The 25,000-nt window shown below is 37.0% G+C and overlaps 1 protein-coding gene and 3 long non-coding RNA genes across 6 annotated transcripts in view; 3 read left to right on the top strand and 1 right to left on the bottom strand.

The window, feature by feature from the left end:
• Positions 1–789, top strand: part of LOC148718503 (uncharacterized) — a 1,119-nt gene extending 330 nt beyond the window's left edge. The window contains exon 2 of the long non-coding RNA XR_015993859.1: positions 286–789. This is a non-coding gene — a long non-coding RNA (uncharacterized LOC148718503). The remainder of the gene's footprint in view (positions 1–285) is intronic.
• Positions 790–5,500: 4,711 nt separating this feature from the next.
• LOC148718502 (uncharacterized) lies at positions 5,501–10,720 on the top strand. Its single transcript, XM_088740663.1, has 2 exons — positions 5,501–5,854; positions 7,895–10,720. The coding sequence occupies exons 1-2, from the start codon at positions 5,847–5,849 to the stop codon at positions 8,829–8,831; spliced, it is 945 nt and encodes a 314-aa protein (XP_088596789.1). The 5' UTR covers positions 5,501–5,846; the 3' UTR covers positions 8,832–10,720.
• LOC148718501 (uncharacterized) lies at positions 6,950–12,449 on the bottom strand. Of its 3 annotated transcripts, none has more exons than XR_015993858.1 (5): positions 11,383–12,449; positions 10,726–10,961; positions 8,998–9,033; positions 7,708–7,775; positions 6,950–7,305 (listed from the first exon to the last, which is right to left on the bottom strand). It is a non-coding gene; the product is annotated as an uncharacterized LOC148718501 (long non-coding RNA). The 3 variants fall into 3 exon arrangements; XR_015993857.1 differs by having other exon boundaries at positions 10,726–11,445; positions 11,852–12,449; XR_015993856.1 differs by having other exon boundaries at positions 10,726–12,449.
• Positions 12,450–14,879: 2,430 nt separating this feature from the next.
• Positions 14,880–16,607, top strand: LOC148718500 (uncharacterized). Its single transcript, XR_015993860.1, has 2 exons — positions 14,880–15,937; positions 16,160–16,607. It is a non-coding gene; the product is annotated as an uncharacterized LOC148718500 (long non-coding RNA).
• The last annotated feature ends 8,393 nt before the right edge of the window (positions 16,608–25,000 follow it).

The following is a 25,000-nucleotide window of genomic DNA, read 5'->3' as shown; positions in this document are numbered from 1 at the left end:
ACTTAGTTGATTTCTGGTACTTAATTTAGTTCATAACTTCCTTTCCTTTTTTTTTTTTTTAATTCTCTTCCTTGCCATGGTCATAATCACTGCAATTTCTGGGTTTACCTTATTTATCATTTTGGCCTAGAGTTCCTTCTTGTCTCTTGGAAGTCAAATCATCCATCTAGAAGGCCTTTTTTAGTTGAAGAGTGTTTCATCTTCCTATTACCCATGCCTGTCATCTTAAATTGACTTTTACTCAAAATTCACACCTAACTTTTTGTATTTGTTTCTCTTCCACAGTTGATGACTGGGATGGGAATTCACAGAAATGCAAACCAATGATATTTATCATGTGTTAAATAAGTAAATCTTGAATATCAATAAAAATCATGAAAATATACTGGCTGACTTATGCAAAATAGTTATGGTAGCATGGGAAAAAATAGGGAGATAAAGAGAACCATCTGAATTAAATTAAATAAGTTTAGATCCTAAAAGTGATTACAGTGAAGGAAAAATGTCTGATTCAGTTAATAGCAAATCAGTTCTTGAAAATCTTGTAAGAAATAATAAGGAATGCACAGGGTTTTCAATGAGGTTTTCAGTTTTTTGTATGACATGCATTTTTAACCCACAAAAAGGTCAAAATAGGTGTATTGCCTCTTGGTATCTAATGAAAGTCATATCCCTCTAATTGAATATACTAAAACTGTAATTAGTACTACTTCTCTTGTTGTGGCCATCAACGATATTCAATATTCAGATATTTTTCTATTAAAAACAATATGAACTATTGAAAAGTAATATTGCTTCAATCAACTGATTTGTGAAAACTCCCCTTGGGTGAACATTTTGCAACAAACTTTGACTCGATATCAATAATAGGTAAAAAATTCCCTTCTCATTGCAGTTACAGGCAAGTACATTACCTACTCATAGTTCATAAGAGCCTTGAAAGTATTCGAAGATGCTTGAATTCAAAAATAACAAATTAAAGGTCTTGAAAGTACTTGAATTTGAGGACTAGAGCTTGATTTTTGCAACGCTTTTTCTTTAGCAATTTTCGAGTAAAAAATTGCAGTACTTTAATAGAAAAGCTGAGAAATAATGTTAAATAATTTTAAAATTTCTTATGCAAACCTTTCCGAAAAAGGTCCTTCAATTTATCTAAAACTTGGCAAAGTCATTGAAAAGCTCTTCAATTTCAACCTTTGGCATCTGTAGGAACCTACTCCTATTATTTTGATTATTGTCTAGTACCATAACAACATTCATTACACTCTAGCAGGCAAAAAAAAAAACAAGTAGACTTATTCATGATTGGAAATGACAAAATTGCCTAACGACAGCACAAATGGCAATAGGGCAGTCTCCTAACGATAACTCCAAATGTGCGATAGAGAAAGCCCAAGTTCAAGCAGCTGTGCGTCTGCTTGAAGGGAAAAAAAGTCTAAAACAGCAAAACATGATGAAATATTCCTTGCATAATGAATATGAAGTCTCAGCATTTAATTTTTATTTATCAAAATGTACATCTTTCATGGTTTTAATTTCTGGTTTCCCTCTTGTTGTGGAAAAATGAAGTAACCTTAGTAATGGGATAGGATCCGATTCAAGCTTTGAACTTAATTCGACACAAATATCCAGTGCTACTTTATCTGCTGAAATTTATGCCAGAATCTCTATAAAAATATCGGTTTAGGCCTTCCCTGCACTTTGTAATCCCAAGAAAAAGAAAATAGAGATTACCTTAACATATTGCAGCAAAATCCCAGCTAATCTTGAACCTAAAACTTTACCCTGGGAAAAAAAACTATACTTCGGCGCATGCGCCAAGAGCAAAGTTTGGCACACGAGCCTTCTTTCGCAAAACGACTCTCGTTTTGTCAAACGAGTCTCGTTTCTAAAAACGAGTCTCGTTTCTACAAACGAGTCTCGTTTCTACAAACGAGTCTCGTTTCTACAAACGAGTCTCGTTTCTACAAACGAGTCTCGTTTCTACAAACGAGTCTCGTTTCTATAAACGAGTCTCGTTTCTATTCACAAACAAACGAGTCTCGCTTTAAATCGTTTATCGAGTGACTTATAAATCGTGACGATTTAAAATCGACTCGTTGCCCAGAAACTGTGAGTGCGCTTCTATTCACAAACAAACGAGTCTCGCTTTAAATCGTTTATCGAGTGACTTATAAATCGTGACGATTTAAAATCGACTCGTTGCCTAGAAACTGTGAGTGATCCAGGGATTGATTGAGTGAGTGAGTGAGTGAGTGAGTGAATGAGTGAGTGAGTGAGTGAATGAGTGAATGAGTAAGTGAGGGATTGATTGAGTGAATAAGTGAGTGAGTGAGTGAGTGAGTAAGTGAGGGATTGATTGAGTGAATGAGTGAGTGAGTGAGTGAATGAGTGAGTGAGTAAGTGAGAGAGAGTAACAATAGAATTCCGATCTTGACCCCTTTTTGACGGGATGTTTCTAGGCGCTACCTACTCTTTGTTTCGGAGTACTACAGAAAAAAATAAATATCACAAAATAATTTCGAGAATTGTTTTTCAGAGGGGAAACATTTTACCGTTTTAGTCAGCGAATTATGCCCAGTAGATCGAAAGATATAATTATTTCAGTTCTTGCCGTGACACTAACGACAGATAATAAACATCTCAAAATAAATTCACAATAGCGCCTCCGGGGGCACATAATCGATTCGCAGAAATATCGAAAGCTAGCCGAAAGCTTCCTTTTTAGGTAAGCTTTTCCGGTCAAAAAGTTTTAATTATGATGGTTCCTTCTCCCATATTAAAACGCACGATTAAGAAGACATGAATTGTGCCAATTGATGAATTTTAGTGTGCTGCTAAAGTTGCCAACATTTGCATAGCGATCTACCACACATTGATATAGAATAATCTGTTCAAAGATAATTTAGAACAACCGTGGCTAATGAAGTCACAATGTTGCCTTTTTTGGTAGGCGCCCGGAAATTTTGCTGCTTAGTGAGCAATACAATTAGTTTTCAACAGCCCCCTTTTTTTTGTTGATTTGACTGTTACTTGCTTTCAGTTAGTGGTCTTTTAAATAATGAAAAGGCTGTACAGAGTTAACATGAAGTAATCGTGATAAAGTGGTAAAATGTGATGGGGAGTTCTTTCAATGAATTAAAAACTTGCAACTATGTGGCTACCACTACTTATTTGCATGTTAAAACTTAAGAAACAGTGCTCGTAACTTAATTCGCATCAGCTTGATATACTGTAGAGACTATATCGTTCTAGCTACTTGACAAATGTTTTCCACCCAGGAAAGTGTCTCTCTTGCTTCCACTCTTATACTTGAGTGGACGAAGTTTGGAAACAAACATATGACGAAGGAGTGTGTTTAATAATTTGATGTAAATAAATCGAAAACTTCATGTTTGATGTGATGCATTAAGTACTACGCAGGGAGCATTTCTTGAGTATTCAAAATTCTCAGAAAATGAACAATAGGGATATTTAAAATTCGCTGTACAATTCTAATGAGTATTCAAAATTCTCGGAAAATGAACAATGGTCCGTTCAAGGTAAAAACATGCGATAGCTTTTCTCTCAATAAAAATGTTTAGTTCATAAACAAATCTTAATTAAAAAAATAAAAATGTAACGTGTGAGTCCGTTCCCTAACAGTCACGAAAGTGTTTGACTTTAAATTTCATACAAAATTCGCAAGTGAGGAAAATAATAACAACGATACATCAACGCAATTCAATGGCATGATTCCAAGAGAAATAATCAAATCACCCGTTTCATACATTAAAAAATTCTCAGAAAAAAGTCGAGCGATAAGATTATTCAAAAACGCAGCACCATGCTCATGAACATCACAATTCTCGGGTAAAAAATAAACCATAGAGCAGACAAATCGGGGAAAATACGAAATGACATCAGGCGTTGTAACCTAGGTAGTCTCATTATTATCTGTCCATCAAATTTTAATCAAGTCATAGCATCGTTACATTTTTTGGGATCAAAGTCAATGACCTGTCTGTCAAAATTGTTATCGATTTTTTTCTGAGTTATGACATGTGTCAATCAATGATAGGCCAATGGAAAACTAGCAATGGGTGTATAAGAGTGGCTAGGAGTCGGAACGGTATGATCATACATGGGACAAAAGTGATGATGAAGAAAGTTCAGTTTCATCCAATCATGTAAACTGTAATTAGTACTACTTCTCTTGTTGTGGCCATCAACGATATTCAATATTCAGATATTTTTCTATTAAAAACAATATGAACTATTGAAAAGTAATATTGCTTCAATCAACTGATTTGTGAAAACTCCCCTTGGGTGAACATTTTGCAACAAACTTTTACTCGATATCAAAAATAGGTAAAAAATTCCCTTCTCATTGCAGTTAAAGGCAAGTACATTACCTACTCATAGTTCATAAAAGCCTTGAAAGTATTCGAAGATGCTTGAATTCAAAAATAACAAATTAAAGGTCTTGAAAGTACTTGAATTTGAGGACTAGAGATTGATTTTTGCAACGCTTTTTCTTTAGCAATTTTCGAGTAAAAAATTGCAGTACTTTAATAGAAAAGCTGAGAAATAATGTTAAATAATTTTAAAATTTCTTATGCAAACCTTTCCGAAAAAGGTCCTTCAATTTATCCAAAACTTGGCAAAGTCATTGAAAAGCCCTTCAATTTCAACCTTTGGCATCTGTAGGAACCTACTCCTATTATTTTGATTATTGTCTAGTACCATAACAACACTCATTACACTCTAGCAGGCAAAAATAAAAACAAGTAGACTTATTCATGATTGGAAATGACAAAATTGCCTAACGACAGCACAAATGGCAATAGGGCAGTCTCCTAAAGATAACTCCAAATGTGCGATAGAGAAAGCCCAAGTTCAAGCAGCTGTGCGTCTGCTTGAAGGGAAAAAAAAGTCTAAAACAGCAAAACATGATGAAATATTCCTTGCATAATGAATATGAAGTTTCAGCATTTAATTTTTATTTATCAAAATGTACATCTTTCATGGTTTTAATTTCTGGTTTCCCTCTTGTTGTGGAAAAATGAAGTAACCTTAGTAATGGGATAGGATCCGATTCAAGCTTTGAACTTAATTCGACACAAATATCTAGTGCTACTTTATCTGCTGAAATTTATGCCAGAAGCTCTATAAAAATATCGGTTTAGGCCTTCCCTGCACTTTGTAATCCCAAGAAAAAGAAAATAGAGATTACCTTAACATATTGCAGCAAAATCCCAGCTCATCTTGAACCTAAAACTTTACCCTGGAAAAAAAACTATACTTCGGCGCATGCGCCAACAGCAAAGTTTGGCACACGAGCCTTCTTTCGCAAAACGACTCTCGTTTTGTCAAACGAGTCTCGTTTCTAAAAACGAGTCTCGTTTCTACAAACGAGTCTCGTTTCTACAAACGAGTCTCGTTTCTACAAACGAGTCTCGTTTCTACAAACGAGTCTCGTTTCTACAAACGAGTCTCGTTTATACAAAGGAGTCTCGTTTCGGATCACTCACAGTTTCTGGGCAACCAGTCGATTTTAAATCGTCACGATTTATAAGTCACTCGATAAACGATTTAAAGCGAGACTCGTTTGTTTGTGAATAGAAACGAGACTCGTTTTTAGAAACGAGACTCGTTTTTAGAAACGAGACTCGTTTTTAGAAACGAGACTCGTTTGTAGAAACGACACTCATTTTTAAAAACGAGACTCGTTTGACGAAACGAGAGTCGTTTTGCGAAAGAATACTCGTGTGCCAAACTTTGCTCTTGGCGCATGCGCGGATGTATATATATTTTTTTCCAGGGTAAAGTTTTAGGTTCAAGATAAGCTGGGATTTTGCTGCAATATGTTAAGGTAATCTCTATTTTCTTTTTCTTGGGATTATAAAGTGCAGGGAAGGCCTTAACCGATATTTTTATAGAGCTTCTAGCATGAATTTCAGCACATAAAGTAGCACTAATTAATTAACTAATTAATTAATTAATTGAATCGGATCCTATCCCATTACTAAAGTTACTTCATCTTTCCACAACAAGAGGGAAAACAGAAATTAAAACCATGAAAGATGTACATTTTGATAAATAAAAATTAAATGCTGAAACTTCGTATTCGTTATGCAAGGAATATTTCATCATATTTTGCTGTTTTAGACTTTTTTTTCCCTTTAAGTAGACGCATAGCTGCTTCAACTTGGGCTTTCTATATCGCACATCTGGAGTTATCTTTAGGAGACTGCCCTGTTGCCATTGTTACTGTCGTTACGAAATTTTTTCATTTCCAATCATGAATAAGTCTACTTGTTTTTATTTTTGCCTGCTGGAGTGTAATGAATGTTGTTATGGTACTAGACAATAATCAAAATAATAGGAGTAGGTTCCTACAGGTGCTAAAGGTTGAAATTGAAGGGCTTTTCAATGACTTTGCCAAGTTTTAGATAAATTGAAGGACCTCTTTTGGAAAGGTTTGCATAAGAAAGTTTAAAAATTATTTAACATTATTTCTCAGCTTTTCTATTAAAGTACTGCAATTTTTTACTTGAAAATTGTTGAGAAAAAGCATTGCAAAAATCAAGTTCTAGTCCTCAAATTCAAGTACTTTCAAGACCTTTAATTTGTAATTTTTTAATTCAAGCATCTTCAAAGACTTTCAAGGCTTTTATGAACTATGAGTAGGTAATGTACTTGCCTTTAACTGCAAGGAGAAGGGAATTTTTTATCTATTATTGATATCGAATCAAAGTTTGTTGCAAAATGTTCACCCAAGGGGAGTTTTCACAAATCAGTTGATTGAAGCAATATTACTTTTCAATAGTTCATGTTGTTTTTAATAGAAAAATGTCTGAATATTGAATATCGCTGATGGCCACAACAAGAGAAGTTGCACTATTTACAGTTTTAGTATATTCAATTAGAGGGATTTGACTTTCATTAGATACCAAGAGTCAATACACATATTTTGACCTTTTAGTGGGTTAAAAATACATGTCATAAAAAAAGAACTGAAAACCTCATTGAAAACCCTGTGCATTCATTATTATTTCTTACAAGATTTTCAAGAACTGATTTGCTATTAACTGAATCAGACATTGTTCCTTCACTGTAATCACTTTTAGGATCTAAACTTACTTAATTTAATTCAGATGGTTCTTATTATCTCCCTTTTTTTTTTCCATGCTACAATAACTATTTTGCATAAGTCAGCCAGTACATTTCGATGATTTTTTATTAATATTCAAGATTTATTTATTTAACACATGATAAATATCATTAGTTTGCATTTCTGTGAATTCCCATCCCAGTCATCAACTGTGGAAGAGAAACAAATACAAAGAGTTAGGTGTGAATTTTGAGTGAAAGTCAATTTAAGATGACAGGCATGGGTAATAGAAAGATGAAACAATCTTCAACTAAAAAAGGCCTTCTAGATGGATGATTTGACTTCCAAGAGACAAGAAGGAACTCTAGGCCAAAAATGATAAATAAGGTAAACCCAGAAATGGCAGTGATTATAACCATGGCAAGGAAGGGAATTAAAGAAAAAGGAGAGGAAGTTATGAACTAAATCAACTAACTTGTAAGAGAAAGGGCTGACAACTTGGCGTTTAGTATTCTGGTTATTTCCTTTTTTTTTTTTTGGGGGGGGGGGGAGGAAAGGTGGGGCATGTTACCTTAAAATTCCACAATAGGATTTAAATCATTCACACCTACCACCTCTATTCATTCACAGGTTCATTGTTACAATGTAAAGATCCATTACTTGACATCAGAAAGTTGTACTGGGGAAAAAAAGAGCAAAAAACAAGTGGGAGTATGTCTTTCTAATGACAGAAAGACATACTCCCACTACAACTAACCCTATTTCAGAAAATTTGGCTGAAATAATTTTTTATTATAGCAATACCAAACATCTCAGTGAGTCAACCAGACTCGTTCTCAGCGAGCCAACTAGACTTATTCTCAGCGAGCCAACCAGACTTATTCTCAGCGAGCCAACCAGAATTATTCTCAGCGAGCCAACCAGACTCATTCTCAGCGAGCCAACCAGACTTATTCTCAGCGAGCCAACCAGACTTATTCTCAGCAAGCCAACCAGACCTATTCTCAGCGAGCCAACCAGACTTATTCTCAGCGAGCCAACCAGACCTATTCTCAGCGAGCCAACCAGACTTATTCTCAGCGAGCCAACCAGACTTATTCTCAGCGAGCCAACCAGACTTATTCTCAGCGAGCCAACCAGACTTATTCTCAGCGAGCCAACCAGACTTATTCTCAGCGAGCCAACCAGACTTATTCTCAGCAAGCCAACCAGACTTATTCTCAGCGAGCCAACCAGAATTATTCTCAGCGAGCCAACCAGACTTGTTCTCAGCGAGCCAACCAGAATTATTCTCAGCGAGTCAACCAGACTTCTTCTCAATGAGCCAGACTTACAAAGTCCAGTATCCTCAGCAAGTCAAAGCCCAGTATCCTCAGCGAGTCAAAGACCAGTATCCTCAGCGAATCAAAGACCAGTATCCTCAGCGAGTCAAAGACCAGTATCCTCAGCGAGTCAAAGCCCAGTATCCTCAGCCAGTCAAAGCCCAGTATCCTCAGCGAGTCAAAGCCCAGTATCCTCAGCGAGTCAAAGTCCAGTATCCTCAGCGAGTCAAAGACCAGTATCCTCAGCGAGTCAAAGACCAGTATCCTCAGCGAGTCAAAGACCAGTATCCTCAGCGAGTCAAAGACCAGTATCCTCAGCGAGTCAAAGACCAGTATCCTCAGCGAGTCAAAGACCAGTATCCTCAGTGAGTCAAAGACCAGTATCCTCAGCAAGTCTAAGAGCAGTATCCTAAACAAGCTAAAAAGAAAGCATTTAATTTGGGGCCAGTCAAGGTATATGGATCCTCTACAAGTGATAGCTTTAGATTTGCAGCAAATTTAATTCCATTAAACACTATGAGTCTTAGTATTATAAGCAAGTTGAACTATAGATACAAAATAAGGGACAATCATACTAACCTTTGGAATAAAGCTCCAGGGGAATTGTCCAAATTTCTGTAAAAGAACAAATATGTTAGCCAAGTCACTGGTACCACTAAATGAGGAAAAAATCTAAATGAGAGTGAAAAGGAACCATTGAGTGCTGTATAATTTTTTAAATATCACCCTGAACTTTAATCAAGTGGAAACTATTTTAAGAAGTTGATTCTGTTTGCTTTACTTGCCTTTCATAAAAAAATAGCTGTTGATAATGGGTGCATAAATACTCCTTTTCTGAATTTTAACCTTGATTTCAATGTTTCCCATTGGCGGAGAGAGTGATCTCAGGATAAACAATGTTCTTCCTATTTTAAAATTTATAAATGAACTCTTAACATATTTCCAAGGTTGTGATAATTCCACTACCTAATTGACTTGGCAATTACCTGGTTTTTGATGATACATTTTTTACTAAGCCAAGTCATCTCCTACCTCTCCTGGGCTGGATATTCAAGCTCTTCCCCTTTATAACTTGGTTATGCAATATGGTTAAATTACTACAGATTGCTAAAATTTCTTTGCCTTTTCTCCTGAGCGAATAAATACGAAATGGAAAGTACAGAAACATATCTGCCTTCTGAGTTGTTTCAATTCTTCATAATGCATGAGATAAATGAATGAAGATCCATCAAAATCATAACCTCCACGCATCATGGCTAATGTGGCATTACATTTCTATTTTTCTTTCCTTTTACTTCATCTGGTAATTTGTCTTTCAAATGGCTCTAAGCAAATGATAAAGTTCAGTGGTTGAGATTCTGAACTTGCATCCATTGTTTGGACCTCACAATGAATTACAATAATTTATAAACAATATTTGGCAAATAAAAAGGTCAACTTTTGGTTTCACCGAGGAACAGCATACGTAGATCACTGTACTTAATTCTCACCTTGAAAAAAATAAGGGGCCACCCTTACACTCGTTTTTCAAGTGAATAACCTTTTCACAGGGTCAAAACATTGAGCCCTACTGACTAAGATTGACCTAATATTATGGAAATAACAAGAAAAGGCCTTGAACCAGTTAGGAGCTTTCTTTTTAAATTGTTTATTGAATAAGAAATGTGGAGACAAATAATACCGCAAACAATGCATAATGATAGTTGCTTGGTCACGCCAGTTACTTATTAAAATTAGCTTTAATTTTTAATCCAAGAAAAAGGTAATCTTCGGAACGAACCAACATGACAGGGTTAAAAATCGATATTTTGACGTACTTGGTTAAAGTAGTTGATTAGCTTCTTCGTGTCCTAGAAAAATTCGGCGTTGTAACTGGGCCAGACTCCAAATCAACGTAAATTAAGAACGTATCCTCGTTTGCAAGTGAACTCAGTTCAAGGTCAGATCATGGGTCATCTTTACTTTCGGAACGTAGTGACACAGATTTCACAGGGAACTTTATAAAGAAAAATTTCCCAAATCCTTAGAGGAGCTGCGTTCGTTTTTGGATCCATCTCAAACCTCCAGTAAACAAGCCTGATTGTAAATAGTTATTGAATAATGAAACGCTGGGGCCAAATTTATTTAAACATGGAATTGTTTCGCGTAATTCCGCCCAAAAACCCTTTGGCTATTGGACAGGAGGGTAATCAAAACCTTTGCTTGGCATGTATGATACTGTAATAAGAATACGTGGCACTAGCTTACTTGTAACATAAGTTGAACTGTGAACTTATAAAATTCAGCTGAATTTAGTCACGTACTTACCCGACTCTCGACTCTTGCCTTGTAAACAACGTAGCAACCGGTATCATTTCAAAAGCATAGATGTGTCATCATGTAACAGAAATGGATCGTTTATGTGATGTATTCCACTACATTCTCGTTAAGCAACTTCTAAAACGACTGCCATTCTCGACACACGCGTACCATTGTGGCTGTAGCTGCTGGTTTCCTCTCTAAGCCATAACTAAGTCTAAGCTGTCACATCAAGTTGGAACACGCTGTGCTTGTTAAAAATTAAAAAAAACATCGAAGGGAGAAAAAGAGAAGGCTGAAGGCGTGAACGAAGCCAGTAAATCTAAGATGTAAAATTACGACCTTGATGGCAAAGTAAAAATTTGAATGACATTGCGCTTGATTCAAGGACCTTTGCCGGCGTGGGAAAGTTCAATCTCGAGCCTAGGGGCATCTTGGCGTTTGTCAGCGGTATGACCTCAGGGAGAATGGGTTACCATAAGCGCCCAGCCTCAAATAAGCGCCCAGCCTCAAATAAGCGCCCAGCCTCAAATAAGCGCCCAGCCTCAAATAAGCGCCCAGCCTCAAAAAAGCGCCCAGCCTCAAATAAGCGCCCAGCCTCAAATAAGCGCCCAGCCTCAAATAAGCGCCCAACCTGAAAGCCCAAAAATTAAGGTTACCTCCTACCTTCGCGGATGTCCTTCGGGAGAAAATTCGTACGCGCGCTAGTTGGAAGAAAACCCTAACAAACTAGACATCAAAACAAAGGTTAATAAATGCAATTTACGATAGAAATATAATTTCGGCGATTTTTTCACTTAGGAAGTGTCAGGAGCCGGAAAGGCGTGAAACGACCGAGTGTTTTTCTATTGAATTTATCAGGTATCGGATCCCGCGGCACGAGAAAAATGGCTGCCTAGTCTCATTCACAAGGTATCAATCAACAAAAATGTGTCAGGCTTTTCCAATATTCTGATTGGTTGTCTGGATATTCGCATCTAAAGTTAGAGTAGCGAAAAATATGCGAAGCATTTTGCGTAAATGGACACCACGTAAAAAATATTTAAAAGATCAAAATTTCCTGACACACTTTTGTTCGTCATCATCCCGGGAATGTTTTGGCGAAATTTCACGAAAATTGGTCAAATCTACATACCTTATAAATTCGTTCAAAGTGGATGTATTCCTCTCAAAATCAAATACGAGATTTTAGCTCCCAAAGGTTTGTAAACAACTTGCGCCACACCAGGAGATTATCTCGCCTCCCGAAACCGCAAACCAATGAGAAAGACGAGACCCGCCGTCAATGACAATGGATCAAGATTGTCCCGGGAAAAGTATCGTGTAGCAGTCTTTTTTTTTTTTTCTCGCCCTGTTGATCGTTTTGTAATGGACAAAGTCGGCGAAGAGAAAACCCTCGGCAGAAAGGGTAAATCTGTCGCATTCTTCTTTTTCTCCATCGGTTTCGTCAGATTCCAACGAAGAATCTTGTTTACAACCTTCTGTGGTGTTGACTTTAATTTTTCCGCTCTTTGCCCCAAGGATAATTGAATGCTGTCGATCTTCAGTGGATGCCAAGCTTGTCGACGGCTCCTGGCCAAACCAAGAACCTTTGTCGCTTTGTTTTGTTTTGTTTTTTCTTTTTTTTGACAAAATGCTGCCATCTCTCTCTTCTTTGGACCTTTTTCTCTTTTTCTTTACCCAAGGACTCTTCTCTAATTTTGAGTTTTGTGTTATATCCACGAGAAAAGACTTTCTACGTATGAAATTTGTCAAGGGCGCGATGTAATATTCCTCCTAATATTCGAATATTCCCCGGGGGGTTCGCCCATTTACGAGATTATGACACCTTCCTGATTTATTAACTTTTATTCGAAAATACTTTTTTTTTAAATAAGTCGGACGCTTTTTGAAATTTTTAATTTTTTTTCTTTTGCAAACACTAGTTAAAAAGTGTAACTTCAATCTAGTCCCAAAACAAATTAGCCTCTGAAGGTAGGAAGTAACCTTAAATAAGCGCGCTTAATAATGATAAATAATAATAGTAATAACAATAATAATAATGGTCTCTATTGATTCAAAACAGAAAAATACAGTCCTAATGTTACAAGCAATTTGAGTTAAAAGAGTTAAAAGGTTAATAATTCCACAAAATTAAATTTACCACTTGATTACAGTTAAAAATTGTCATATAGGTTATGTCTAAAAATTAAACGACGAACGAATGTATTTTTAAAACGTTTACTTTTGATGCTTGTTCTGGTGCCAGACGTAGTCCGTAAGTTGTAGCTGCAGGCCTTTACAAGCGGAATAAAAAGCGACAGGGGTGATTGGCGGCCTTAGAAACCTTTTTAAAAATACTGCTGCTTCTGTAAAATTGATCGTAAATTGTGATTTCTTGTAATAAAATTCCGTTTCCAACGATCGAAAAAAACATTGTAGTGGGGTGAGGTCGGAGTCTGATGCTCCATATGGGCATATGTGAAATCGGGGAAGTACTAAGGAATCGAAAAGAAAGTCTATTTGTACCTGCTTATACTCCTCTTTACGTAGACATCTAAGGACATAGAGGCATTTAAAGTGCACCTACACCCAAAAAATTTTTTTCGCTTAACGAAGTAAGCTTATTTTTTTGAGTATTTCTGCGAAAAAATTTTTTTATTTGCTCAAATCTTCAATTTTCTATGCCCAGTCAAAATACGGAAAATCGGCCGCCATCTTGCCCCACGACCGAGTTTAAAGAGGAATGGCTCTAGTGGGTAATGTGACGTCAAATCGAGAACACGAAAGTCTGCATTTCACACATTTTCACTTGTTTGGGAAGGTTGTAGTAGATAATTGTCCGAAAATATGCCGACTAAGTGTGTTGTAGAAGGATGTAGCAACGTGCGAAATTTGCAAGAGGGTATCGCGCTTCATACATTCTTCATACAACACACCTAGTCGGCATATTTCGGACAATATCGACGACAATCTTCCCAAACAAGTGAAAATGTGTGAGATGCAGACTTTCGTGTTCTCGATTTGACGTCACATTACCCGCTAGAGCCATTCTTCTTTAAACTCGGTCGTGGGGCAAGATGGCGGCCGATTTTCCGTATTTTGACTGGGCATAGAAAATTAAAGATTTGAGCAAATTAAAAAATGTTTGCACAGAAATACTCCAAAAAATAAGCTTATTTCGTTAAGCGAAAAAAAAATTTTGGGTTTAGGTGCACTTTAACATGTGTATTGAACCTACAGTCACTCTGAAAGGTGACACCTAGAATGCTCACATAAGTACAACTAGGGATCCCTAACACAGGAGGGTACAATTCATGATTGCATTTCAAGGACTGTAAGCTCCTTACATTTGCTGGGGTTAAATAACATTCCATTTTTTCTATCCACTCTAAGAAATGTTTGACCAATGTCTCAGACATGTCTTTAACTTTGTAAACAGGAGCAATGATATTTCAGTGAAACAGCAGCATACTAGAATAACACTGGCAGGGTATCTAAATAGATCTCTAGATCATTTATAAAAATATGGAATAGTTAGTGTCCGCTTACGCTACCTTGAGTAGTACCTTGATTCAATAATTTCCAATCAGAAGAAATATTATTGTAGCAAATTCTTTGGTTTCTACCTTTCAAAACACACGGGTATAGTTTAATTATATATGGATTTAATTGGAGATTTCTCAACTTTCTTGTGAGCAAGAACCAGAATACGGCAATTGAATTTTTTTTATTGGTTGATTGAAAAGGTGATGGACTCAACACAGAAAGTGTGTTTTTCTGAAGGGATCGATCGATGTTTTAACAGTTTTTTTTTTTTTTGTCTTAATCAAATTTTTCCATTGTAAACTCCCAAACTGCCACTCGATGCGTGGAAAACATCCAACCAAAGCCACTGCACAAAGCAATGACGGGAAGATGTTTTTCATGAAACGATGGATTGCTGTTGTTCCTGCCAAAGACGTAGAAGTAGATATAAGTCATTTCATTAACTTGTTTGGAATAAAAAGTAGAAAAGAAGAGATTGTAGAGCCGGTGCAAGCGAGCGGATATGTAAATGTAGAAAAGTAAGATGTCAGAATAGCATGAAATAACAAATTCAAAAAAAGAAAGTCTGTGATCATGATCAGCATCAAAGGAGAAATCGAGATGTTTTTCTTGATATGTAAAGAAAATCGCGAAAAATGGTTGTATGTTTGAAAACACAGAAATGAGGTGCGTCGCCATTCAAAGCCTTTCTCAGGCCACACTTTCAGCATCTGCTTACACTTAAAAGTAAACCGTTCTGAAAATCCATCACACCCACGTCTAGGGTAATCCGAGAAGAAACTTCAGATGTTAATACAGAGGGTTTCCTTTCATATTTATATATGAATCTTAAGCTGGCCTGTACTTCTGTGATGCACTTCACCCAAATATTAGTAAGATGTCATGGCCTCCGAAACCTACCGAGCTATGTGATAGTGCAGTCAAACTTTCAGAAGAACTAGATGCGTTTCTATACTCTAAACTGGCAACACACACACATCTCGGCGGAATATTCTGATCGCGTGCGGCGCCTTGTTACCTCTTTTGGCCAGGACATTATTTAAGGAGTTACGGCAGGAGTACAAAAACCACCCAAGCAAATACTGTTACCGTATGCCGAACAATGTTCAACTTATCCAGATGCCACACCGATTGGGGCATGAGATCGGTCCTTTGCCTGAAACTATCAAGCCATATATCAAAGCAACACTCCCGTGGGGTATTATAAATAGATTGGAGGAGACCCTTTCTGGTGCAGGAACCAAAAAGCCAGTGGCTAGGATGGATTTAACATTTCTGTCCTTAATGAGGTTCAACTATCTCACTGGCTGTCAACAGGTATCTCCCGAGTATCGATGTGCCTGCTAATGACATGGCTACCGTTCACAAGGTTCTAGTGCAGTCTCTCAAGGTAAAGAACACGCTCAACTTAAAGAGCATCGGCTTCGTCATTGACTTAACACTGTATGCAAAGGCAAGCGAGGGACAATGGAAACAAAGCGCAAAATTGAAAGATATGGTTATGAAAATGGAAGTATTCCACACAGCATGCACCATGTTGTCCAACACTGGCAAACGCTTCCAGGATGCTGGCTTGCGGGAACTGTGTGTAGAGTGTGATGTGATAGCAGAAGGTTCTATTGCAGAAGTTCTAAAGGGACTTACTCGTGTATGAAGCCCGATACTGATAAATCCCTTGATTCCACTATTCCTGGTAAGTGGAAAAATTTTCTTTACAGAATTTTAAAAAATTAAAAATGAAAAGATGAAGCTGTAAACCTATTTGTTTCTGTACTTCTAAACATAGCAAACTTTACATAAAGTAACAAGAAATCACCTTTATAAAGTTATGTTTTTATAGACTCATGCATAATACAAATTTAACTGCCAACTGCAAGAAGAAAAAAAATCAAGGCCTTTCCCTTTAACTTTAAAGATGACAAGGACATGGGAGGGCAAAGACATGACATTGAAGAGAGGAAAACTTTAAGTGAGGGTAAGATTTAACAAACAAAATTCATTAAGTTTCATGGCTGAAGAATTTCTCCAGTTTTCTAATTTGCTCAAAGCATTCCAAAATGGGAAATTCAGGCCAATCCCGCATGACCAAAAACCTATAAACAACTGACGACAACAATTTCTTCTTACTATCCTCACAGAACCAGAAAGGAAGAAAAAGAAGAGCCGAAAGAGAAGAAAGAAGAAAAATAATGAATCTCAGCAAGAAGGAAACGAAAAACCTAGTTAAAGTGTAGATGAAGTTATTAATAAGTGCAAAAATTATCATGCAATGTCTTCTATATTGAAATAGCCTTAACTTTTCTTTCAATACCTGTCAAAAAGTTATCTTTGCAAATGTGATGAGAATAAATGATATAAAGTTTTCCAATATGTATTAGTCGACTGTAATCGGGCCAGATGGTATTATTTGACAACATTTTCCAGAGGCAAAGAGGTCAACGAGCTATAATTATATGCAACTGATAACAAAAGTTTTTGTTTCAGTCATTATGGTCATTATGCACTTATCAGCGGCCGTCCCAGGGGGGGAGAGGGTGACCCCGGGGAACCCCTGGGCATATGCAAAGGAATTTCCTAAGCCCCCTAACCAACAATAACATTGTTCAATATAAAGCTACCAATGCCCTTCCCCTGGGGACAAAGAAGTATGCTCTACTAACTCAAACAATGTAATGCTCCAAAAGAATGTTATTTGCCACAAACTAAAACTTACTTCAGCTTGTGTTTACTATACAGGGCTATACAGGGCTCAAAGTTAAAAACATCCTATGTGGCTTTTTGCCGGCGACTAACTGGAAAAAGTAGTAGTAGTAGTAGTAGTTTTTTTACATCTGTAGGTATCAATGGTAATAGCCAGTCACCATGGTAAGGATCTTTTATTCTCAAGATGGCGGCAATGGTAAAAATCCAGTGGGTGTTTTCCCATGTGTCTCGTCTCGGAGGTGCAAATGCACTTCAATGCAAAATTGGCGACGAAAGTCTATTCCCCCGTATGACCCCAGGGTCGACCCCCAGGATGGCAGCTGCTAGGTACATAATTATTAATCTCGTTATCTGTTTCTTAAAAATTCACAAACAATCACTAAATCAAAGCTCTCTTTCTTAAAAATATCCTTACCGAAGCAATCTCATCTTTGTAATAATCTAGAAAATTTTCCTAAACATAAACATGTCAGAGCATTTTTTCATAGCGAATTAGATTTGTCATTTTGATTTGCGTTTATTTTGATGAGATCCCTGAGATAAAAGATAGTTTACGACGAAAAAATTCATTTTAAGAAAGAAATGATCACATACTTTTAGATCATGTATTCTATGAATACAGTTTTCATAAATTACTCGGGCTTTCCGAAGGAAACGCCCGAAATAAATTCGGCTTTTTTTTTTTTTCAATTTCAACCTTTGGCATCTGTAAGAACCTACTGCTATATAGTAATATATTTTTTTGATTATTGTCTACTACCATAACAACATTCATTACACTCTAGCAGGCAAAAATAAAAACAAGTAGACTTATCCATGATTGGAAATGACAAAATTGCGTAACGACAGCACAAATGGCAATAGGGCAGTCTCCTAAAGATAACTCCAGATGTGCGATAGAGAAAGCCCAAGTTCAAACAGCTATGCGTCTGCTTGAAGGGAAAAAAAGTCTAAAACAGCAAAATATGATGAAATATTCCTTGCATAATGAATATGAAGTTTCTGCATTTAATTTTTATTTATCAAAATGTACATCTTTCATGGTTTTAATTTCTGGTTTCCCTCTTGTTGTGGAAAAATGAAGTAACCTTAGTAATGGGATAGGATCCGATTCAAGCTTTGAACTTAATTCGACACAAATATCCAGTGCTACTTTATCTGCTGAAATTTATGCCAGAAGCTCTATAAAAATATCGGTTTAGGCCTTCCCTGCACTTTGTAATCCCAAGAAAAAGAAAATAGAGATTACCTTAACAAATTGCAGCAAAATCCCAGCTTATCTTGAACCTAAAACTTTACCCTGGAAAAAAAACTATACTTCTGCGCATGCGCCAAGAGCAAAGTTTGGCACACGAGCCTTCTTTCGCAAAACGACTCTCGTTTTGTCAAACGAGTCTCGTTTCTAAAAACGAGTCTCGTTTCTACAAACGAGTCTCGTTTCTACAAACGAGTCTCGTTTCTACAAACGAGTCTCGTTTCTACAAACGAGTCTCGTTTCTATAAACGAGTCTCGTTTCTATTCACAAACAAACGAGTCTCGCTTTAAATCGTTTATCGAGTGACTTATAAATCGTGACGATTTAAAATCGACTCGTTGCCCAGAAACTGTGAGTGATCCCTCGTTTCTACAAACGAGTCTCGTTTCTACAAACGAGTCTCGTTTCTACAAAGGAGTCTCGTTTCTACAAAGGAGTCTCGTTTCTACAAAGGAGTCTCGTTTCTACAAACGAGTCTCGTTTCTACAAACGAGTCTCGTTTCTACAAACGAGTCTCGTTTCTACAAACGAGTCTCGTTTCTACAAACGAGTCTCGTTTCTATAAACGAGTCTCGTTTCTATTCACAAACAAACGAGTCTCGCTTTAAATCGTTTATCGAGTGACTTATAAATCGTGACGATTTAAAATCGACTCGTTGCCCAGAAACTGTTAGTGATCCAGAGAGAGTAACAATAGAATTCCGATCTTGACCCCTTTTTGACGGGATGTTTTTAGGCGCTACCAACTCTTTGTTTCGGAGTACTACAGAAAAAAATAAATATCACAAAATAATTTCGAGAATTGTCTTTCAGAGGGGAAACATTTTACCGTTTTAGTCAGCGAATTATGCCCAGTAGATCGAAAGATATAATTATTTCAGTTCTTGCCGTGACACTAACGACAGATAATAAACATCTCAAAATAAATTCACAATAGCGCCTCCGGGGGCACATAATCGATTCGCAGAAATATCGAAAGCTAGCCGAAAGCTTCCTTTTTAGGTAAGCTTTTCCGGTCAAAAAGTTTTAATTATGATGGTTCCTTCTCCCATATTAAAACGCACGATTAAGAAGACATGAATTGTGCCAATTGATGAATTTTAGTGTGCTGCTAAAGTTGCCAACATTTGCATAGCGATCTACCACACATTGATATAGAATAATCTGTTCAAAGATAATTTAGAACAACCGTGGCTAATGAAGTCACAATGTTGCCTTTTTTGGTAGGCGCCCGGAAATTTTGCTGCTTAGTGAGCAATACAATCAGTTTTCAACAGCCCCCTTTTTTGTTGATTTGACTGTTACTTGCTTTCAGTTAGTGGTCTTTTAAATAATGAAAAGGCTGTACAGAGTTAACATGAAGTAATCGTGATAAAGTGGTAAAATGTGATGGGGAGTTCTTTCAATGAATTAAAAACTTGCAACTATGTGGCTACCACTACTTATTTGCATGTTAAAACTTAAGAAACAGTGCTCGTAACTTAATTCGCATCAGCTTGATATACTGTAGAGACTATATCGTTCTAGCTACTTGACAAATGTTTTCCACCCAGGAAAGTGTCTCTCTTGCTTCCACTCTTATACTTGAGTGGACGAAGTTTGGAAACAAACATATGACGAAGGAGTGTGTTTAATAATTTGATGTAAATAAATCGAAAACTTCATGTTTGATGTGATGCATTAAGTACTACGCAGGGAGCATTTCTTGAGTATTCAAAATTCTCAGAAAATGAACAATAGGGATATTTAAAATTCGCTGTACAATTCTAATGAGTATTCAAAATTCTCGGAAAATGAACAATGGTCCGTTCAAGGTAAAAACATGCGATAGCTTTTCTCTCAATAAAAATGTTTAGTTCATAAACAAATCTTAATTAAAAAAATAAAAATGTAACGTGTGAGTCCGTTCCCTAACAGTCACGAAAGTGTTTGACTTTAAATTTCATACAAAATTCGCAAGTGAGGAAAATAATAACAACGATACATCAACGCAATTCAATGGCATGATTCCAAGAGAAATAATCAAATCACCCGTTTCATACATTAAAAAATTCTCAGAAAAAAAATGGAGCGATAAGATTATTCAAAAACGCAGCACCATGCTCATGAACATCACAATTCTCGGGTAAAAAATAAACCATAGAGCAGACAAATCGGGGAAAATACGAAATGACAGCAGGCGTTGTAACCTAGGTAGTCTCATTATTATCTGTCCATCAAATTTTAATCAAGTCATAGCATCGTTACATTTTTTGGGATCAAAGTCAATGACCTGTCTGTCAAAATTGTTACCGATTTTTTTCTGAGTTATGACATGTGTCAATCAATCAATGATAGGCCAATGGAAAACTAGCAATGGGTGTATAAGAGTGGCTACGAGTCGGAATGGTATGATCATACATGGGACAAAAGTGATGATGAAGAAAGTTCAGTTTCATCCAATCAGACAAGTGGTGTATCTTACTGAAATCCATCCCTCCATAGAAGTCGAAAAGAAGATAAATACAATCAAACCGTTCCTGGATATCCGTTTAAACACAAAATGAAAAACTTAAGAGTGGCAACATAGCAAGTACCTATATACAAGCAAGTTTTACACAAAACCTCGACATCTATATGTGATGAAGCGATTAGAAGAATTACAAGGAGCATAATCCAAAATCGACTTTAGCTCAGATGATATCGACTTGCATCAATGGTTACAAAACATTCAAAGTACCACTACTAAAAGGTGGAAACATTGCCACGGTCGCCACGCGACCGCATTCCGGACGCGCTCGTGCAGGAGCAGGAAAGAGGAAGAAAGAGAAGGGAAGAGTGTAAATAGAATTATCTATCACTGTTATAAACTGTTTTAAAAAAGTTAAAGTCTCATTTCTTAGTGACAATGTCTTACCGCGAGTGTATATGAGCCCCACGAACTGAGTACATTTGAGAAATAAAATGACTATAACGAGAGAGTAAATGAGAAGAATAAATAATTGTGAGAGTGAGTAAATTTGATGCAAACGAAATGACATCTAGTTTACTCTCTATTTCAATCACAGCAAATTTTGGTGTATCGTGTCCGACGTGATTAAGAAATGTCCATAGGTTCTTCCCCTATTTCACGTAACCAATGTTTACACTTTGAACACATAAAAATTTGAAGGAGCGCTTCAGTTGATTTCCTTCAATGATCGCAGAAAAATGTCTTCAACGGTAAATTAATCAACGGTAAACTAACCAACTTTTATTTTCTTTTGCTAGAATAGGTGTAAGATTGTGGAATAGCATCCCAAAAGAACTTCGTATTAAAAACAGAACCCCGTTTAAGCGTGAACTTAAAAATCGCCTGTTAAAACTTTTGGAAAATGAGGAGATGAATGTTGATATACGCTGCTCAGAAATTTGTAAATATCTCTTGATAAAGTAACTCTTCGTTTAAGTCTTGTTCAATTGTATTTTATATCTTGATAACTTTGCAATTGATTATTTAATTATTCAACGGACTTAATTTTATTTTATTTTATTTAACAATTGTATTTTTATTTAATGATTATCTTTGTTTAATTGTATCGGTATGTGATCATTAGCAGAGACAGCACTTGTTTTAGAAGGGTGGCCCGCCTAGAATAGCTTGCTAATTGCGGGTCACCTAGGACTGTGATAATATTGTATTGCTAACAAATAAATAAATTGAATTGAATTGAAAATTGCGATACACACTCGGCGGTGTGGATAGAGGTGTTGTAGAGTATTTTAAAGGATTGCTATTTTGAGTATTTTTAGGTTTCCCTTTTGTTTTGTTAAGTCTCGCCTTTTTGCGTCAACGTATTATTTTGGTAATTTTATAGTTTTGATCTTTTATTTTTGGTGTGTGCTTGAACTTGGCTCCATTCGCGGATTTCCGTCTTGTCGTGCTAGACATTTTAATCGCTTGTTATGGTTGAGAATAATTAGTTTCATATAGGTGGTCATGTTTGGGTTGGTAAAACTGACCTTCAGTTTTACCCACACTGAAGATCCTGCTTGATCGCGTGATTCTCGTATGTACCTCGATCATTGGCGTTTAATTGGTTCTTTGGTGCTCGCCAACTGTTTCGGAGCGAGCCACCCTATTTCCCCCTTTGCAAAACAACGAATACGCTGCGGAAACTCTCACGGTCAGCTAACCCAAACAGGTCTACGATTTTCCAACTTAAGGCGTTGGTTCCTCACGCTAATGTATGATTATTATTAGATGCATAAAGCGTTGCTGTAGTAGCTGTCCAGAAGAGAATAAAGAAGAAAATTACAGAGTCTTGGTACCTTTCGTTAATTCATATAAGCGAGTGGCAAAAACCCCCAACAAATTTGGTGGAGGACTCGTCTTCAACAAAACCGGTGGAGCACCCGTTATCTACAAGTTGGTAAAAGACGCTTTTGGAATTCCCAAAATTGTGAGTGGAACTTCGCTTTTAACTGCATGCTTTTCCGTTGCAAGCTAATTTGACTTTCTAAATCTGAGTGATAGCCGAGTTCTTTTCTAGTCAGCGTAGAATGTAACAGTTTATTTAGTGTATAGGTCACTTAGCTTGTGATTTGATTATCGCTGTTAATGATCAATTTCAAGGTTTGAATTTTCAATTAGTGTCTATAACGATTTCTCTTCATTAGTACCGTTTTCGATTACGTTGCTTTAACTTTTGGGAAATCTGGGTCACGTGGTATCTCTTCAATAATCATCCTGATTACTAGGCAGCGAGCGCGAGCCCTGGCTGAAGAGGCCGTTTGCCAGGAAAGTTTAGCTTTACGTTCGGGTTCGAATAAGTGGCCAGCCCCTCCTCCACCCGTTCAGCAATCTAGAGTACCATTCTTTCGTTCACTTTTTAAATCAGCTAATAGATCGCCGAGGGCTGACGCACAATCAAAAACGTTTAGTGGGATTGCTATGCCTAGTGAATGTTCTCTAGTTTCTTCTTGTTCCGGTAGCCAAAGTTCTGACTCCGAAGATCTTATTTATGAGGGCGGAGAGACCAGAGAAAATCTTTCCGATCGTGAAAATTTATCGGGAGGATCGCTCGAGGCTGATAAACTTGCTTTCAGTAAAGTCAAGCCTACCGATATTTCAGTAGATGAGAGAGTTAATTTAGCGCAACATGTTATTTCAAAGATAATTGTCAAACCTTGCCAAAACATTCATCTAGTCACCATCCGCAGAGTGGTAGACAAAAACAAGGCGCCTGTTTGGAGAGTAGTATCGTCATTATTTTGTCCATTATTCTAGCTATCGTTATTAAGGTACTTGAATTGTTTGAAGTAGTCATGACAAGTACTGTGGAAGTACTTAAACGACCTCCGGTGTCTAGCAAAGGACACGCGACTTTATTTTCAGGCGCCAGTACGCCGAATTTTTCTACTTTGTCTGTTCAGGATAAATCTACTCAGTGTTTATGTGAGGTCTTAAAGGAAGAACCTCCAAGTTCTAAAAGTCCTGTTGTTGAAGAAAACATCCTAGTGTTTGAGCAAGCAGATGTTTTTGTTGATGATATGTTGAGTGGTGACGATATTGTTATTTCGGAGGTCATTTCGAACAACGCTAAGCAAAACGAGGTACCCGATAGCAACGAAACTTTATGTAGTGACTACTCGCCTTTGGCTAGCAGTGATTTAGAGAATGGTGAACAGGTGTCAACAAGTTTATCCGTCACGAGGACTTTGAATAATTTTAGCAGCAGCGCTGAAGCGGATTCTTTTGTACAGCCGATATCAAATCCCGTTAGTAATTATGTAGAGGACGAAGTTGATAACATTTCTATTTCTTTTGCACCGGCTGGAAGTTCTCTTCTACCTGTTAGCATGAAGGGTTATGATTTTCAATGTTTAATAGATTCCGGAGCTTCTGTCACAGCAGTAAGTGCTTGAGTGTGGCGCCAGTATTTATGTCACGCTTACCCAGAACTTGGTGTGCCTGATTCAGAAAGTGCGACGACAGTCAATGGTTCTCTTTTGACTACAATAGAAAGACTTCGATGGAATTTGTTATTGATTCTCGTGTATTTATTTTCTAAGTAGGTGTGATAGAGGACCTGTCTTTTGATGTTATACTGGGTAGAGATTTTCTTCAACGATTTTGTTTCAAAGTTAATTTTGAGAATGGATTAGTTAGTTTTCCTCTGAGCCCAGACGTTTTCCTTTTGAGGGTGTACGCGTAGATGACGACAATTATTTAATTGATAAAGCCTTCATTCTTCGGCCCATGACTCTCGTACCTTTGTGATTCCACCTCAGTCACAAATTTTGATTTCTGGGAACTTGTCGACTCGTCAAATAAGTATGGTAGCGATGGCATGATTGTTCCAAAGCCTGATTTATCTCACCGTTATTCGATTTTTGGAGTATCAGAGCTTGTTAGTATTGCAGAGGATGGTACTATCCCTATTAGGTTGGTTAATCCTTCTTTAACCCAGTGAAAATTTACCGTAGGACCCGTCTAGCTAATTTTGAGGAGGTAGATCGTAACATAGCTACTTTCGAGTTGAATGCGAATGAAAAGCTACGCAAAAGTCATAGTTCTCTTGATAGTGATAACCAACCAAAAAGAATGTGATTATTCTTAATTGCCTGACTTGTCTGATAGTATTCTGTCAGCTCATGAAAAAATTGAATTTCGTGATTTCTTTAAGAAATAGCGTGATGTGTTTGATTTTTCTGATGCCGAATTAGGTAGAACGTCGTTAGTACAGCACGTGATCGATACGGGTGACACTACACCAATTAATAAAATGCCTTATCGCACTTCGCCTGAAGGTAGACAAGTGATTGATAGACAGGTA

Source organism: Stylophora pistillata, chromosome 12 (assembly GCF_964205215.1).
Source record: "Stylophora pistillata chromosome 12, jaStyPist1.2, whole genome shotgun sequence".
NCBI classification, from domain to species: domain Eukaryota; kingdom Metazoa; phylum Cnidaria; class Anthozoa; order Scleractinia; family Pocilloporidae; genus Stylophora; species Stylophora pistillata.
The sequence above is the reverse complement of the archived record's forward strand: the minus strand, read 5'-3'. Positions and strand labels throughout refer to the sequence as shown.